General features: G+C 37.5%; 1 protein-coding gene across 1 annotated transcript; it reads left to right on the forward strand.

Annotated features, from left to right (window-relative positions):
* Positions 1-773: 773 nt before the first annotated feature.
* LOC110370251 (kelch-like protein 5) lies at positions 774-10,367 on the forward strand. The gene is made up of 10 exons (XM_049847388.2): positions 774-1,195; positions 1,866-2,026; positions 2,251-2,453; positions 2,584-2,781; positions 2,960-3,142; positions 3,384-3,536; positions 3,852-4,012; positions 6,939-7,146; positions 7,566-7,755; positions 8,082-10,367. Exons 1-10 carry the CDS (start codon positions 966-968, stop codon positions 8,222-8,224), a joined length of 1,830 nt encoding a protein of 609 aa, XP_049703345.1. The 5' UTR covers positions 774-965; the 3' UTR covers positions 8,225-10,367.
* The last annotated feature ends 8,596 nt before the right edge of the window (positions 10,368-18,963 follow it).

Below are 18,963 nucleotides of genomic sequence, written 5' to 3' on the forward strand. Positions count from 1 at the left end.
GATAGAACGTTCCGAACAAAAAGCTTACCACACTGAACTGCACTGCAGACTATGCAGTGCCCAAAATGGCAAATCAGAGCGATTTTGACACCTGCGTCAGATGGATGTCTATGAAACGACAATTATAAAATAGAAAATACATATCAAGGTATAAACTTACACATATAAACTATTCGAGAGTCAAGTTAGTAAAATTACACGCTGTTCATGCTATTACAACGCTTGTATATCATACTTTTCATTTATAATTCAATTTTACAAATATGCATTAATTTGTTCCCGCCCGCCATCTTAAATTATGGATTAAGAAAATCGTGCAGAAACAGATGTGCCATAAAACTGGCAGTAGGTAAAATATCAATGAAAACAGACTTCACTTTGTCATGGTATGTTCTTACTTTCAAGAAAAAATAATTAAATTCGCGAAAATTTGTGATAGCCCTCTTAAGAAAAAAAACATCGTAATTAATATTAAAAACTCTAAAAATAAGTTCCTGGTTTTAATATATTACATTATATATTGCATTCAATTAGATATAAATAAACTTTTTGATATATTACATGATTTTGAATTCACTTAGATATAAACTTTTTGAGTAATGAAAAATGTAGGCAAAATACGAGCGACACTTCAGCAATTAACATCAATGAGGATGACTACATGTCACAATACGTCAACGAGATGTCAACAGACGAAATAAGCGGGTAAATTATTTGTATGGATGTTCTTGTCTATCGCTAGAATATATGTCAATGACCGAACAGCAAATACAGCTCTAAAACTTTATTATAATCTGTGCATTTGTCAAGGAGTAAAAAATAAATGTCTTTCTTTGTTTTCGTTTGTTGTCTCAAATTCATATTCATGTCGAGTCGTTGCTTTGTTATGAACTGTGAAATTTTGATAGAAAATAAATAATTGAGCAGTTTTAACAATAGTATCAGTGTTAATTACAGGATTAACGATGTCGGCTACCGATACACAGAAACCTGAGAGTTCAAAGGATACCATATCAAGCAATTCGATCGATGAAGGCTTGCCGAGAGAACTAAGCCAGTTAAGTCTTTCAAGTGCTTCAAGTCAAGATGAATTCTTTTGCGACTCAGGACATTCGGGTGCAGCTTTGAAAAATATATTCGGCTATTATCAGTCTCAAAAGTTGTGTGACGTTACTCTTATTGCAGGAGGATGCAGGTTTGTTTATTTACTTTTGTCAAGTAGGCATAAATAAAAAGGTCAGGTGTTTTGCAAACGGTCGTGAACCCGTATTCTTCATCAAAATGCACTTGTTTTTCGCCTAACATTATTGGGCACGGATGCTTTGTTTTGAAAATTAAAAATAGAGTAAAAAATAATGAGCAACATGGTTTTCTTTGTGTTATGGTGTAAACACAAAGAACAGGATATTACTCATCCCTGTGTGCACCTTTTTCAGGAAAGCATACATACATTTTCTATTTCAACACTTCTCTCACATAGCACTTATTGCTTGTAACAAAGGAAGTGTGCAATTAATTATAATTTCTTTGATTACCACCACTATCAATCATAAACATATTATTATTAACTATATTCTTAATAGACTCACGATAAGGAGAGATGCACTTGAAACCTAGAAATGGTACTTCAGTTGTTATGTATTTCATAATTTATGTTCCTTATTTATAACATACTGAAAGTTTTTGTCAGAAATTGGAACATATAAGCTGATAAACAGGAATTGTTATATTTAATTTGACTATGATTAATTTCATTTTCACTTCTATTCTCTTATATACTCTATTAAAAAAAGAAACTAACTATGAAACAAAATATCTACGAAAAAGGTTTGTGTCATCTAAAATGTTTTATTTTTCTACAACAGAATCCCAGCACACAAAATCCTTCTTGCATCATGTAGCGAGTACTTCGCAGCAATGTTCACTGGCTCCCTGAGGGAAGCTCAGTCAAGTGAGATCACACTTGAGCGAGTTGACCCGCAAGCACTGCAGGATCTTGTACACTATTGTTACACTGGCACCATAGGCTAGTATATTATGGTTTTCTATTATATTTATTAATATTCATATTCATTGCAGCTGAAAGTCTTAAAACACACTCAAACAGCACATATTTAAACGAAAAAACATTTTTTTGCTGCAATGTGTATGCACAGTTACTTATTTTCATGAAATAAGCAAACTTTTAATAGTTTGCCTCTTTAAAGGTTGATCTCATGCTGTCAACTGTTTTTTTTTTTTAATTTGCAGAACTGAGAGAGGAAACGGTTGAGGTGCTCCTTTCGACATCAAGCTTGTTGCAGCTTAATTCTGTTACAAATGCTTGTTGTGCTTTTCTAAAGAAGCAGCTGGACCCTTGTAACTGTCTGGGAATAGCTTTATTTGCTGAACAGCAGTCCTGTTTGGATTTACACAAAAGTGCTTTGAAATACACATACCAAAACTTCATGCAGGTTCTTAATTATTTATTGTTTAGAAAATGTTTTCATAATTCTTATTTGAATAAACACAATAATTATTTTTTTGGTTTAATGTTTTGTGAATAATCTGTTTATATTTTTTACATAAATATGTTATGTTTAGGTGGTGAAACATCAAGAATTTTTATCCCTCCAAGCAGACCAGCTAGCTAACTTGCTGAAATCTGATGATCTCAATGTAGTGACTGAAGAAAATGTATTTGAAAGCCTCATGGCGTGGGTCCAACATGATAGTGCCAATAGAGAAAGCCATTTGGCCACTTTGTTAAAACTTATCAAGCTACCCCTTCTATCATCAGAGGTAAAGTTATTTTTGACTTCTTTACACCATTTTCAAATATTGTTATAGCTACTATTCAATAAACCTTATTTGGGAGCAGAGAAGTGTATATGGAAAAGCTAAGATAAATATCCTGCAACTCTTATACTCTTGACTGAATTATACCTTAGTTTTTCAAATGTAATTATCTTGCTTTCAGTACTTAATTGATAAAGTAGAATTAGCGTGCGGTAATGTGCCAGAATGCCAGCCACTGATTATGGAAGCAGTGAAATGGCATCTTCTGCCCGAGAGACGGTCACTTCTGTTTTCACACCGCACACGGCCACGGACATCAACGATTGGAAGGCTTTTAGCTATCGGTGGCATGGATGGATATAAGGTACGGTTTCAATTTGTGCGTATGTTTTTGGGAAGCTTACTAAAAGAAATCAGTAACAATCATTAGGGTTCTATATCATGTATTGTATGCTATATTCTTTAATTGGTTCAAGTGTTTTATTGTGAAAGCTTAACAAAGAAATGGTCTAATTATGTACTTAAAAAAAAATACAAAATTCTTCATTAAATTTTTTTCATTCTTATTGGAAAGTGCTGTCACCTAATTATCTGGCTTTTTTCAGGGTGCCAGTAATATGGAAATGTACGACCCGCGAACGAACACTTGGACTCCATTTATGCGAATGGGTGCCAGGAGGCTGCAGTTTGGAGTTGCCGTCATGCAGAACAAACTCATCGTAGTTGGTGGCAGAGATGGACTCAAAACATTGAACACGGTAGGTATTTGATTGTCAACTGTTTCAGGCTTTAAAAAAAATACTTCTCAATCTTAAATGACCCATAACCCTAATTTACTTGTGCTATCAAACTTCTTCTGTTTATGTATTCCTACAGAGAGATAATCTACCTATATGCCGCCCCTATTTACTCTCTTATCAGCTTTTCCTTAAATACTACCCTGTAGTATGCTCCATTATGAACTGCCTCTATGTACTCTCCTATAAACTATCTTTTGTACTCCGCCCACGGAACCTCAAACCTTGAAATACCTACCATCTTTGCCCTTACAATGAAGTTAATTTTGATATCAGGTGGAATGTTTCGACTTGACCTCTCTAAGCTGGAGTGTATTGGCTCCTATGAACACACATCGTCACGGCTTAGGCGTGGCTGTTCTAGGCGACGGACCGAACTCGCCGGTCTACGCAGTTGGCGGTCACGATGGTTGGATCTACTTGAATTCCGTGGAGAGGTAAGATTAAAAACATGAATACTTTTCTCTACTCTTCATCTTTATTTTTTTAATTTTACATATACAGTGTAATACTAAAACGGTAATAACAATTACAGCTATTTATACACTGTACAAAAATTTGTAGCTTCGTTTTGTTGAAACATTAATGTGATAGAATACCGATCTAGCTAAAATTCGCTTGCAAATAACAATCTCCATATTAATTTCACAAAAGGCTGTCCAAAGCCGAAGAAAAAAAAGTGCTAACCAAAGAAAAAGTTGATGTGCGAACCTCGAGGGCGGTCTTTAAGACGCCACCGTGATTTTGATAGCCGTTTGCCATGCCAAATTATAGGACTACCAGCTTACCAATGGATCTGAAATTTTGATATAGGTAAATTGATATCTTTATCTAGATTCTGCCAGAACGAAAACACGATACTGATAATTTTACTCGATCATAATTAATTCCGAAAACACGTCTAAAAAAGTACTATTTTTGAAATTACAAGGAAGTTACACTATCTTTATGTTTCAAAATTACTCTAATATATTCTTAACATCAATATTAACGTTTTGTCAAAGGCATTTTTCCATAACTATTACCAAACATTTTTAATTAAAGTTTTAAGATATTGGATTTTTTGAGCGGCAGCGATCATGGTAGACGCTACGCAATTCTGAACCTTATGTCCGTGCTCTAGCGATTGATACACAATGTGTGCGGAGACGAGCCAGTCCGGCGATAGCCCTCGTCGAGGTCGGACCTGTGCATGTTGTCGCTCCGGCCGTAGGTATAATAATTTGTGACGATAACTCAGATTTGCGCGCGGCCCTATGTGTGCGTCGGCTTGTAAATATACAACTTTCGTTCGTGTGACAGTGACGTCGTCCGAGCATGACGTGTTCTTATCGCTTTTTGTTATGGGTACAGTCGTTTACAAAAATGTCTAGTTCTTCACGGAGAAAATGTTTAAGGAGTCAGGTAGCGTTTCAAAAAATGAAACAACATTCAAAGCTTTTTATTATTACATCTTACAGTTTTTCATTATTTTCTCATAAGTTTTTTCAAATTGAAATTGACAGTATCTAAGAAATAAATGAGGTGAAATATCTAAGATGAATTAAATACTCCTTACATATTTTCTAGCTCGGGGTACGAGGACAATAAATAAAAGTGGACTTGATTTTTCAAGTAGCGATTCAGAATCATTATAAATAAATAAACATTTTTATTGGATATTAAACAAATCAAAAACTAACTTAATAATTTCAATAGATATTTACACAGATAAATAAACATTAAATTACGTAATAACTGTTTTTCCTTAAACAGCCGTAACCCCTAAATAACTGTATTTGCACCCGACTGTACCTCTTGTCACGCACACAAAGTTACTGTATATGTACAAGGGTTACCCACACATAAGGCCGCGCGCAAGACTGAGTTCAACTTACTATACTACGTAAGAGAACAAAAAATCTATGGAGACCGTGTTATACTATAAATTCTATTTTTTTACATTATATTATTATTTACATTTCAGTTTTAATAAATATGTTTGAAAATGAATTACTTAGCTTCATTACTTCTTTGATACCTTACACTTCACTACATACATTTTTTAAATGGTTAACACACAAGATCTGCGACGCTTTTATTCCTTACCCACTTAATTTTTACTAGCTATTTAACGCGATTTTAGCCGCATTCCCGGGGAACTTCTTCCTGTGCCCGGATAAAATATGGCCTACATTCTCTGGGGATAGTGTAAATCTCTAATTGTGAAAGCAAATCAAATCAGTTAAGCAGTTTCAGAGTTTATACAATCCACAGAAACAAACAATCAAGTCTTCCCTCTTTATAACATTAGTATAAATTATTTAACACTGGTCAAACCCTTTCATTTGATACCCATATTGAGAGAGCTATAAAAAAACAATGCAATTCAGCATTTTCTGGTGGTGGCTATCTTGGACTTTAAATAATATTATACATAATTCTACTAATCAAGCCCTTTCATTTGATACCCATACTGAAGGAATTGTAAAAAAAATATGTTATTCGCCATTTTGTGGCGGCGGCCATCTTGGGCCAATATTCACCAAATAAAGCTAGGAACACTCCCGATTAATTTTCATTTCAAACAAAAAAACCTAAATACATATGGATTCATCCGTTCTGGATATACAAACACACATACACGACACACCACACATACATACACACAACCATACGCGTCCAAATTATCATATTACTCTTCATAAAAAGTTTTCATTACAAATAATTTTTGTAAGTACAACAAAAAAAAATCCGATCAAAAAATAAAAAATGTAGGTAAGTTGCGGCTCCTTATCTTCCCTGTTCGGTTCTCCTAACCCCGCGCTGACCTCGGCGTGTGCGATTGGCGCGAAATTCAAATTTTACACATTGAGTGAAGAGTATAGCTTGCGCGACGCGATAGACGCGGAAGTGTAGTGGGCGGAGCTATCTCAAATAAAAAAATCCGCGGTGCGGTCTTAAGCTTGTGGCACATTATAGCAGCACGGCAGCAGCACGGCGTCGTCGGCGCGCTGTACGCATGAGGACCGCTCGCTTGCAGCACGCGGGCGGCGAGTCGAGTTGTGTGGAAGCGGCAAGCACGCTGACTGCTCGCCGTTGGCTTTTTCATATTGACATTACGAAATATATTATAATATACACGATTTAATGCTCTAAATTGAATGACAACTTAAATGCTGGTGTGGACCCGTGCTGTTGCGGTGCTGCTGCAATGTGCCACGTCCTTTAACCAATTTCCGGACATACAAAAATTGACGTATTTGGCTCATAGCACATCCGCACGTCCTCCGCACGTCCTCCACCTGATGACATGTACTGATCGCACCCAAAAATGGTCTCTGCGCAGTAAGTTGTGAATATACAAATGATGTTGTTCCTCAGATGGGATGCCTGTTCCCGCACCTGGACGATCGTGTCTCCGATGACGGGTGCTCGCAGCACGTGCGGCGTGGCGGCGCTGCGCGGGCGCCTGTACGCGGTGGGCGGGCGCGACGGCGGCGCGTGTCTGCGCTCCGTGGAGTGCTACGATCCCGCCACTAACCACTGGACTAACTGTGCCCCTATGATGCGCAGGAGAGGCGGTGTTAGCGTGAGTAATCAAAAATCATTTAAACTTGGCTGCAAAACGGCACTTTTCGAACGCCAGAAATTTACGTGTTTTTCTGGGAAGAAGTGTCGCAACAAACTCCCCTGCAATATTACCGAAATTATCTTTACACGAACAAAACTATACATATTTGTATTACAAAAAAGGAAAGTTCCCAAGGAAGCCAAGGCTTCTGTTTGAATCGCGAAGAATTTGAGTCATGGAGTATAAGCCTATTTTGCTCACTGTTATTAAGCTGCATGACTGTGATTCTTACGGCCAATTTCAAGGATAAAGTCGTTAATAGCCTATCAAGAACTTACAGTTGTATTTTTATGGCCTTCAAAATTGTAACTTTAGAAGCTCGGTAAGGGCTAGGAAACTCACCACAAACAAGGCATTTAATAAGTATTATATTCCAGGTTTGCGCAGCGGGCGGTTACTTATACGCGTTGGGAGGCCATGAGGCGCCGGCCAACACTGTCGGCGGCCGACTGGCTTGCGTCGAACGATACGACCCGGTAGCTGATTCCTGGATCCTTCTAGCTCGACTGTCTTATGGCAGAGATGCTATCGGATCCTGTCTACTTGGTGATCGGATTGTTGCTGTCGGTAAGTTCACGTTTTGGTTAATCTATTCCAGAAAAAAAAGTTTGGTTTCTCGTGCTGGTCTCAAGAACTACAGAATTTGGACACGCAAAATATTCAGGTATCTTCGAAACGCGGACGGAAGCTGTTATTGCAAATAACTTTGCGCCTCACAAATTGGCTAAAATTAAAATGTACCAAAAACACTAGAGCGCGTAGTGTTCATTAAATCAAATGGCATACTCCTGGTTAAAAGTATTTGATGTGAGGCATTTACGTTTGCTATTTTTACAAATAAATGTACATATTTTCTTTCTATCTGTACACTAAATTCAATATTAATTTATCAGGTGGATACGACGGGGTGCAATACCTCTGTGTTGTCGAAGTATACGATTCTGAATCCAACTGTTGGCGGAAACTCGCTCCTTTAAGCACGGGGCGAGCGGGCGCGGCCGTGGTTGCCGTGCCGCCGCCCAAAAACGTCTTCTGATACAACTCGACACAACGCCCGGTCGACACAGCTAAGTTCATCCCAGTACTCTCTATGTCCGACCCGGAGGACGAAGACGATGACTACTAAAAACGTCCAAAATGAAACTCTAAAATTGTACTGACTTAAACAAATAAAATTAATTCGTTAATAAAATGTGATAAGACGTAAATTGGAGACTCTAACTTCAGGCATAGTAATCCACGATTCAGATTTTTGATGCTACATCTATTTTTCGCAATTGACTTTCCATTTCTGGGATTGTGTAAGTAACAATTTTATTCCTTATTCTTTTCTAGCTTTTCTTTTATCACCCTAAACTTTAATAAATTATTACGGTGCGTAACGCTTTGAAAAAAAAAATTACTATGTTGCTGATTGACTATGCCATTCTCCTTCGAGTAGATCCACAAACTCGTCGACTAAAAACCAATTTAAAGTTACACAAAAATTGTCACTCGTTTCGTGAACTTGTGTTGTTCAATGTATAGAAAATAAAATAAACAGTTTATTTTGGTTTCTTTTTCGTAATTCAAGACTGTTATTAAATATTTGATTCCATTATCGAATTTAAAGGTTAGACTTATATGCGTTGTATTTAATAGATTAATTTTTTAACATATTAATAAATATTCAGTGTGATAATTATAGTTTCTAGTTCATAATCATGGTTATTATAATTTGACACTTAATAATGGAAATGTTCTCATTACTCATAGATGCAGCTTCCTTAGTATACTATCAAATAAATTAAAAGTCATTTTATCATCTTTCTGATCATTTGACATTAAATCTTAATTGGTGATCTCAGTACTAAGAATGCGAAATAAAGGATTAACGGTGAGTTCCACCATTTAGCTATAGTGACAATCACACCATTTTAAGTTGTCAAATCACAGATTTGACCAACGGGTTGCCAAGTACATGGCTGGTGATGGTTTAGTTATAGTTAGATGGTGTAACTTATTCTTAGTTTTAGTTAATATCTATTACATATAGGAGACTGCTAGTAAACTATAAGTTATCTCATATATTTTTTTATGTATACCCTTCAAAAACTTTATAATGAGCAAATAATGAAATTGTATATCTGTGTGTAAACTGCCTTGGAGTTTTCTAAAATGTGCATGTTCAAACATATTTTTACTGTAAATGACAATTCAAAAATCTCTTTCACAATATAAGCATATTATGATGTTGATGTTTCATGAAGTAAAATAAGGTAAATCTACAATTTTAGCATGGCCATACTTTATGATTAATCCGAATATCTACTTATTTTTTTATGGACTCCCATATTGGTGCATCTTTTTAAGCTTTTTCAGCACCTGCTATATACTTGTAATTTTTAACACTGTTATATTCTGTTTTCTCTACTTATATTATGTTTTTATACAAACCGCTGTGAAATTAAATGAATTATTTAATTTATAGGGTCTTAGCTGCAATTTATATAAAATATTTTGGTCTGAGCACAGCTCGAATAATAACATTAAAAAAAATGGTGGTATTATTGTAAGGCACAGTACTTGAATCCTCTGTATTAGTGTTGTGTCATTTGTTTAGTACTTAATAAATAAAAAATACCCTAAATGGTGAACGCATACCTATCAGACTCGAGTGCGGCGAAGGAATTGAATTTTAGAATAGTTTATAATAATATGATATCGTATGACCACTCTTGTAAGTGGCGAATCGGTGGAAGCGGCCGAATCTGGCAGAATCATAATGTGTAATCTTAATGACATTTGATAGATTTCGATTCCTTCACCTGAGTCGGTTCTGACAGATGCGCGCGTGCACATTAGATTTATATGAGAAATATGGATAAACATGGGCCACTGTCCCATCTCAACGTTTTTATTATATAATAAACAATAAAATAGCAGGCATCTGCACTCAAGGGTAGTTAAGTAGTTTATACTCTTATTAATTCTGTAATTTTAAAATGCTGTAAAACTAGCTGTTTTTCCGCGGTTTCACAGAAACTTCTTCCCGTACCGGAAAAAAATATAGCCCATGTTTCTCGGGGATAGTCTAGCTTTCCAATAGTAAAATATTTTTTCAAATCGGTTAAGTGCTAAATATTGTATAGTGAATTATTAAACACTGTGTACTCCATAAATATTTTGATGAAACAGTATTAAGTAACATTTATTTTTGTACTACTTGGTTCTGTAATTTAATGATTTAGGGGACCATTCTGTGATGTTAGTGCTAGGAAATTGCTAGGGTAAATACTGATTAATTAAAGAAAGAAAGAAATATTTCATGTGGCTTTAGTGGCGCCACTGACTCGCTTTGCAATGGGCAAACTTTTCGCTCGTGTTTGTTTATCGAAGTTGCTGCCTAGATACTCCACAGTTTATTGGACATCTAGGACATACTTGTGCCACTAAGCTCCTTGAAATGTATTACTAGAACTACGGCGGTGTACAGCTTGGCTTGGCAAGAAAGCACGGAACATAGACAGTTGGCCTAAATGGTAGAATGTTTTTTTTTTTTTAATATTGCATCCTTGCCAAATTATAAAAAATATAAATAAATAAAGGAAATACAGTCGTTCTTGTTTGGGACGTTCGTTTTTAGGGTTCCGTACCTCAAAAGGAAAAAACGGAACCCTTATAGGATCACTTTGTTGTCCGTCTGTCTGTCTGTCTGACTGTCAAGACCCTTTATCTCAAGAACGCGTGGACGTGTCAAGCTGAAATTCACATGAAATACTCAGGTCTATTGCCCCTTTAAGCTGTGAAAATATCAAACTTCTAAGCCAAGCCAATCAAAAGATACAGCCGATTATGTCGATATTTTCAACAAATTTTCGACACTCACAAAGGAATCAAAACCTACAGGATACTTCCCGTAAACTCAGAATCTTGAAATTTGGCATGAAGCATTGTCATATAATGCAAATATAGGAAAAATTGCGAAAATCACATTTTTTTAGTTATATAATATAATAAAAATATTTTAATAAAATGAAATTTAATACCTTATTTCTCACGAATGAATAAAGGTATCAAATTTAAATTTATACCAAATACCTAGGTTTATTGTCCCTTTAAGCAGTGAAAAAATCAAACTTCTAAGTTAACGCGATCAAAAGATACAGCAGTTATACCGACACCTTAGACGAATTTCCGTCACACGCTAGGGAATCAAAACCTACAAGGTACTTCCCGTGAACTCAGAATCTTGAAATTCGTGTGCGTTCGCGCAGCGGAATGTTGTTGAATTTAAAGATTTTAATTATGCAGATAATTAGTGTAAGACGTCCTATAATTGTTTATGGTAAATAAAAATTTGTGTATGCAGCCATTGTGGAGAAATTCACCAAAAACAGATTCCGCTGGGCGAACGTTGTCCTGGCGGAACTTTTTTTAATCCATAGACTTTAGAAGAAAAGAGATGTGTCCGAAAATTAGTGTGTATTTGTGTATAATTGATTATGTATGAATGAAATCAGTGCATGCATAAACTTCGGAGAAATTCAAGTTTCCGCTACGCGAACGTTTGGCCATTAGCTAGTTTTCATATAAAGCGCTTACATAGAGAGCTGTAGATTTTTACATACGTTGTTTTGAATTTGTTTATATTTGTTTAAAAAACAGATTTAGAAAAAGTCGTAGGGTTTAAAAGATAAAAATATAAACGTAAAATACACTTATTAGGTCTTAGTTCTTAAAGTATGCAGTTTGGGGTCTAGATTTTCACGTTTACACAAACCTTGTAAGTGTCTCCAACATGTTGCCAAGTATCAATAATGTTCCGTTAGTAATTAAAAAGTTATAGGATATTTTACCATGAACAGATCACTGTTTACAAAGCAGTCGAATATCACGACGTTCTAAAGGAATTGCATGGTAAAATGTATGCCAATAATTAGTTTAATCATGCAACTATTCACTTGCAAAAGGAGATCATCCATTTCGTACCCAAAACTGAAAGTGCCGGCCAGAGTAAAAAAATAATATATTCTTGTAGAGAATAATGCCCTGAACATTTTTTACTATTACAAGAATCGTCTACAATTAACCCCCCGGCTGCTATTTGACTTTGAAAATACCAAAAAATTCCACAATGTTTGGAACATTGCATTACGGCCCCAAACTGGAGAAGGCAGCCGCTGCCTTCAAAGGACTCCTACCTAACCTGGGAAGTCATCAAATGACTCCCCTCTCGCTGTGGGGAAGTCAGACTCCTACTGACTAAAACCCATCATGGGGTAGCCAGAGCCGCGGTAATTCTTTCGACTCATTCGATTCTTTAGACTGCCTCGTTGGTCTAGTGGTTGCAAGCGCGGCTGCTGTGCTCGAGGTCTCGGGTTCGATTCCTGGGTCGGGCCGAAATCGCTTTGTGGGTTTTCTTAAACTTTCACAAAGCAGCCCCAGCCAGTCTGGAAGTTGGTGATTGATTCACCCGTGCATCGGAGAGCACGTAAATATGTCGATCCTGCACCTGATCACTCTCCGGTCGTGTCGGATTGCCGTCCCATCGGGTAATGAGAGGGAAGGAATAGGGAGTGCACCTGTGTCTGCGCAAATGCTCGTGCACTATAATATGTCCTGCGCAGCTGGCTGAACTCCTTAAAATGAGAACAGCGCCGTGGCCGAATTTGGCCGTGGACGGCATTATTTATTATTAATTCTTTCGAACAATCCCGCAGCCCCGATAGGCCTTGTCCCCGCAAAAATATCGTACGATTCTTGTCGAGGATACCCTGAAGATTTTTTACTATTATAAGGAACGTCTTCGGTTAACCCCCAGGCTGCTGTTAGAGTTTAAAGGTAGAACCGTGAATAAAAAATCTATACTTGAATGTTACGGCAAATAACGTCCACAGTTTTTTTTTTAACTAATCAAACGTCTACGATATACCCCCCCCCCTCCCTCCTGCTACACCGAGGAGCCTGTTACTGATTGTTGTGTTCCTTTTGACCATGCTGCAGGGCCGCGGTAACTCTTTCGAACCCCGAAGCCCCGCCAGGTTTTGGGGGTCGCCTGGGGTTTACTGATTCTCTGAGAGGGGCGTGAACAATGCACGCCACCGACACCTGCTGTTTCCAAGGAGACAGAGGCACTATGAGCCAAAGGAAAATCTATAGGGGCGAGGAGGAATGGGATGCCTTCGTCTCCTTCTGCGCAGCATGCCAGAGAAGGAGGCAGTGCAATAACTGAGAGTTCGCGCCTCTCATCCCATCTGCTGAGGTAGACGTGGGTGTCACCACGCGCGTTGGGTGTCCCGGCACCGTAGACGTCGGTTTGTGGGCGGTGAGTTTAGGGAGGCTTATCGTCCCTTCGTTTCCTTGGAGACAACAGGCCCGTTTCGGCGGCGAGCGTTGACAAGTCAAGCCCTCCTCAGACAGTCAACAAACCCCAGTGGGGCCCACCAGGGTCAGAACCTGCCAGGGCTGCGGGATTGTTCGAAAGAGTTACCGCGGCCCTGGTACATTATCAGAAGGAAAATGATGGGTTTAAATCAGTAAGTCTACTCGGTGTAGCAGGAGGGGGGGTATATCGTAGACGTTCGATTAGTTAAAAAAATACTGTGGACATTATTTCCCGTAACATTCAAGTATACATTTTTTATTCACGGTCACACTTTTAACTCAAATAGCAATCTGGGGGTTAACCGAAGATGTTTCTTATATTAGTAAAATATCTTCAGGACATCCTCGACAAGAATCGTACGATATTTTTAGCGGGGACAAAGCCTATTGAGGCTGCGGGATTGTTCGCAAGAATTACCGCAACCCTGGTTTCTCCATGATGGGTTTTAATCAGTAAGTGTCTGACTTCCCCACAGCCCAAGTCATTTGATTCCCAGGTTGGGCAGGAGTCCTTTGAAGGCAGCGGCTGCCTTCTCCAGTTTGGGGCCGTTGTGTAATGCTCCAAACATTGTGAGATTTTTTGGTATTTTCAAAGTCAAATAGCAGACGGGGGGTTAATTGTAGACGATTATTGTAATAGTAAAAAATCTTCAGGGCATTATTCTCTACAAGAATCTACTATTTTTTTCTTTTGGCCGGCACTTTCATTTTTGGGTACAAATTGTTCGAGACTTGAATGATCTCCTTTCATGTCATTAAATTCAGTAATTAAAGAAAGACAATTATAATACTGACGGAGCATCGAAACCCTACATAATCCGACCAAGTTCGGATAGCTACAAAAAAGCGGCCGTGCCATATGTCTAAGCAACGTTCTTAACTTGGAAGGTTAGTATATTTATTAATATGGTACAGTTGCGTACACAAGCGTTAGGAAAAAATAAAACAATTGCATTTCTTGAATGAAAAATATTTTTTTAATAATAATGCCACTATCTACGATAAAAATAAATCTTCAATTAACAAGTAGGTACTTCTCTATTTAAATATCCGTGTACAAAAATATTTTTATTTTGGGGTAAACATTTCTGTTTCTTAGCCTTTTGGCTAGTTTCGACTACATTTACGGGCGGGTGCCAAGTAAATGCAGCGTGTAGTGTGTATGTGTGTGTTTATTGTGTGTGTTGAGGTGTTATGCCATGTTCGTCCAATTGCATGAACTTTCGTACTATGCGACACGTGTTGAGGATTGCGGCTTTTTGTAGTAAAATGTAGATGGAGTCTTTAAGTTCTATTAGTTTGAGGCTATGGTGGAGGTGATTAGGTATGACACCCATGGTGGAGACGACTATTGGCACTACGTATACTTTATCTTGTCTCCAAATTCTTGTGACCTCTTCTTTAAGTTCTTCATATTTGCTTATTTTTTCTACTATCGTTTTTTGTAAGTTATGAGTGTTGGGTACTGCAATATCTATAAGGTAGGTAACTTTGTTTATTTTATCCTGAAGGGTTATGTCTGGTCTATTATAGTGGACAGTTCTATCTGTTAGTATTGCGCGATCGTAATAAAGTTTATGTGTATTGTTTTCTAGAACTGTTTGTGGTGTGTATTTGTAGTATGGTGTGTTTGTGTCTTGTATGAGTCTGTGTTTGAGTGCTAGCTTTTGGTGAATGATGTTTGCGACCTGGTTGTGTCTGTGAGTGTAGTCTGTCTGTGTGTTTTATTATTATTATTTTTTTTTTTTTAATTAGCCTATGCTGTCCCACTGCTGGGCAAAGGCCTCCCCCAAAGTCTTCCACTTTTCTCTATCCATCGCTGCTTGAGGCCAGTCCGAGAGGAAGCTGTCCAAGTCTTCCCTCCAGCGTTTTCTTGGTCTCCCTCTCGGTCGCCTTCCATCCTCCGGGATCCACTTTGTGGTAATATTGGCCCACTTGTCCGGGTGCATTCGACAGATGTGACCCGCCCAATCCCACTTCAACTTTGCAGACTTATTGCCCACATCGAGTATGCCCGTCTTGGACCGGATAATGGTGTTGCGTATCCGGTCACTAAGCCGTATGTTGAGCAGGCTACTCTCCATGCTTCTTTGGCATACTTTTAGCCTGGACTTCTGAGATTCGGTCAAAGACCAAGTCTGAGCGCCGTAGGTTAGGATGGGCAGAATACACATGTCGACTAGTTTTCGCTTCAGCGATAAAGGGAGCTCACCCTTCATAAGCGGCTTCATGGACCAGTAGCTCTACCAGGCGTTTTCGATCCGTCGATCGATTTCCTTGTCTTGCCTGTTTTCGAAGGACACTAACTGGCCCAAGTAGATGTATTCGTCGACATGTTGTATCTCTTGCCCATCTACCTCGACCCTACGTTTCGCGCTATTAGTCATTACTTTAGTCTTTGACCGGTTCATCACAAGCCCGACTTTGAGGCTGGCGGAGCTCAGCTCTTGGAGCATCTGTTGCAGCTGTTCTGCCGACGGTGCGAATAGGACAATATCATCTGCAAAGCGAAGGTTAGTGAGTGTTTTACTGCCGACTCGGATACCCTGCGATATCCAGGGGTCGGCCAGTTCCTTAAAAACCTCTTCGAGTGTGCTGGTAAAAAGTTTTGGTGAGAGTGGATCACCCTGCTTGACTCCTTTATGTATTAGAAATTTGGTGCCTGATGTGTCTAATTTTATGTTGGCGGTGCTATTGCTGTATATGACCTTCAAGAGGTCTATGTACGTTTTTTCTATGCCTTGGTCTTCTAAAGCTGAGAATATGGCTGAATGCTTTATACTGTCAAAAGCCTTTGTATAATCTACGAATGCCAAGTACAATGGTTTCTGGAACTCTATGTGTTTTTCTATAATTTGGTTAAGTGACTGGAGGTGGTCTGTTGTGGAAAAATGAGGGCGGAATCCGGCTTGTTCTGCTGGTTGATGGGAGTCTAATTGAATGTCGATGCGGTTGTGAAAGATTTTGATGAAAGCTTTGTAATTATTTAAATTATTTACTTTGTAATAAATTATTACTTACATAAATTAATTGACTACGTGATTAAATATAACGTTAATAAACGTTACGTATTTTAACTAAAATGACGTAGATAGTGGCATTATTATTAAAAAAATATTTTTCATTCAAGAAATGCAATTGTTTTATTTTTTCCTAACGCTTGTGTACGCAACTGTACCATGTTAATAAATATACTAACCTTCCAAGTTAAGAACGTTGCTTAGACATATGGCACGGCCGCTTTTTTGTAGCTATCCGAACTTGGTCGGATTATGTAGGGTTTCGATGCTCCGTCAGTATTATAATTGTCTTTCTTTAATTACTGAATTTAATGACATGAAATTTTGCAAGTGAATAGTTGCATGATTAAACTAATTATTGGCATACATTTTACCATGCAATTCCTTTAGAACGTCGTGATATTCGACTGCTTTGTAAACAGTGATCTGTTCATGGTAAAATATCCTATAACTTTTTAATTACTAACGGAACATCATTGATACTTGGCAACATGTTGAAGACACTTACAAGGTTTGTGTAAACGTGAAAATCTAGACCCCAAACTGAATACTTTAAGAACTAAGACCTAATAAGTGTATTTTACGTTTATATTTTTATCTTTTAAACCCTACGACTTTTTCTAAATCTGTTTTTTAAACAAATATAAACAAATTCAAAACAACGTATGTAAAAATCTACAGCTCTCTATGTAAGCGCTTTATATGAAAACTAGCTAATGGCCAAACGTTCGCGTAGCGGAAACTTAATTTCTCCGAAGTTTATGCATGCACTGATTTCATTCATACATAATCAATTATACACAAATACACACTAATTTTCGGACACATCTCTTTTCTTCTAAAGTCTATGGATTAAAAAAAGTTCCGCCAGGACAACGTTCGCCCAGCGGAATCTGTTTTTGGTGAATTTCTCCACAATGGCTGCATACACAAATTTTTATTTACCATACACAATTATAGGACGTCTTACACTAATTATCTGCATAATTAAAATCTTTAAATTCAACAACATTCCGCTGCGCGAACGCACACTTGAAATTCGGCACGAAGCAACGTTATATAGTACAGATAAAGGAAAAATTGCGAAAATGATAAATTTGAAGTTACATAAAATATTAAAATATTATTTTTGCTTACATTACATAAAATATTTTTTATAATTTTATAAACTTCCTACCTACCCTTTTTCACATGAACGCGTAGATATATTAAAGTTGAAATTCATATCAAACACTTCTTAAATCTAATTGCCTCTAAACTGTGAAAAATTCTAAATCATTCAAAGGTCATTGGGCACCTTAGTATGGAAACCATACCCACGGCGGACACGAACGAAATATAGCACAGTATGATGATATAAGGCTCTGATTTACTATGGCATTAGTCGTATCAATGTGAACCATGGGAATCTAGAGAAAATCAGGTTTAAACATCAAATATTTTCCTCATTTCAATGGGGAATTTAAGCGACCAAGTTTGACGGATTTGAGAGAAAGAGTATACTTTGTAGTGAAAGAGTATACTCGCCGTTTATTTCCATTGTCATCAGGTCAGGATCTGATGATGGAAATCCTTAGAAATCGAGGGTAACTATCAGAAATTGTAGGCATGCATATTGCATAGGGTTAAAACTTGATTCTCAGACGTATGTCTGATGATACTATCAAACAGTGAAGGTTTTGAGTTTACCTGATGATGGAGACGTGAGAAAGTCGAGAGATCTCCTCAACAGTATATTTTAGTTACGTTAACAGTTTTCTTGTTGTTTTTAGAAGTTGTTTTTTTGTTGAAAAAGTCTTTATTTTTAACTTTTGTGAAAAGTTCTCGTCAATACGAATAAAATAAGCCCAAACACGTGAGAGTTGCAACATATCGCTCAGGAGTTCCCTCGACTTTCTGTGGTCTCCATAATCAAATCAGCTCCAAAAAACCTTCACTGTTTACCAGTACCCTTAAAAATACACTCACATGTCTGGTTTTGATTCGATGCGCGCCTACAATATTCAAGAGTTGCCCTCGATTGTTGACTCTCACGAAATTATCATAACTATGATTGTTCTAAACTGAACGGTTGGCGCGAGACTCACTTTTTATCTATACAGGATTTGTACGGAACCCTCGGTGCGCGAGTCCGACTCGCACTTGGCCGGTTTTATTTTTTTAGAAAGTTTGTGTAATCAATAATTTTTAGATATTATTTTATATGAAGAGATGAATAGTTTTTTTTTTTGTTTATATATTTAAATAGATTCTGAATTATTTTTGCAGTACCTATATATTTACTTACTCAAAGGGAAACAGACTGCAGCTGCCTCATCAACAGCTGCTTTATGTTAGGGTTATTGTAAGTAGTTCATTTTTCCTAGTATTACAAAGAAGCTAGTAGGTA

Source organism: Helicoverpa armigera, chromosome 7 (assembly GCF_030705265.1).
Source record: "Helicoverpa armigera isolate CAAS_96S chromosome 7, ASM3070526v1, whole genome shotgun sequence".
In the NCBI taxonomy this organism is placed as follows: Eukaryota; Metazoa; Arthropoda; class Insecta; order Lepidoptera; family Noctuidae; genus Helicoverpa; species Helicoverpa armigera.

Bases quoted from the DNA above. Each gene is read 5' to 3' on its own strand.
- LOC110370251 (XM_049847388.2), top strand. From the start codon at position 966: ATGTCGGCTACCGATACACAGAAACCTGAGAGTTCAAAGGATACCATA. The intron at 1,196-1,865 runs GTTTGTTTATTT...TTTCTACAACAG, and splicing joins CTTATTGCAGGAGGATGCAG to AATCCCAGCACACAAAATCC. The intron at 3,143-3,383 runs GTACGGTTTCAA...GGCTTTTTTCAG, and splicing joins GTGGCATGGATGGATATAAG to GGTGCCAGTAATATGGAAAT.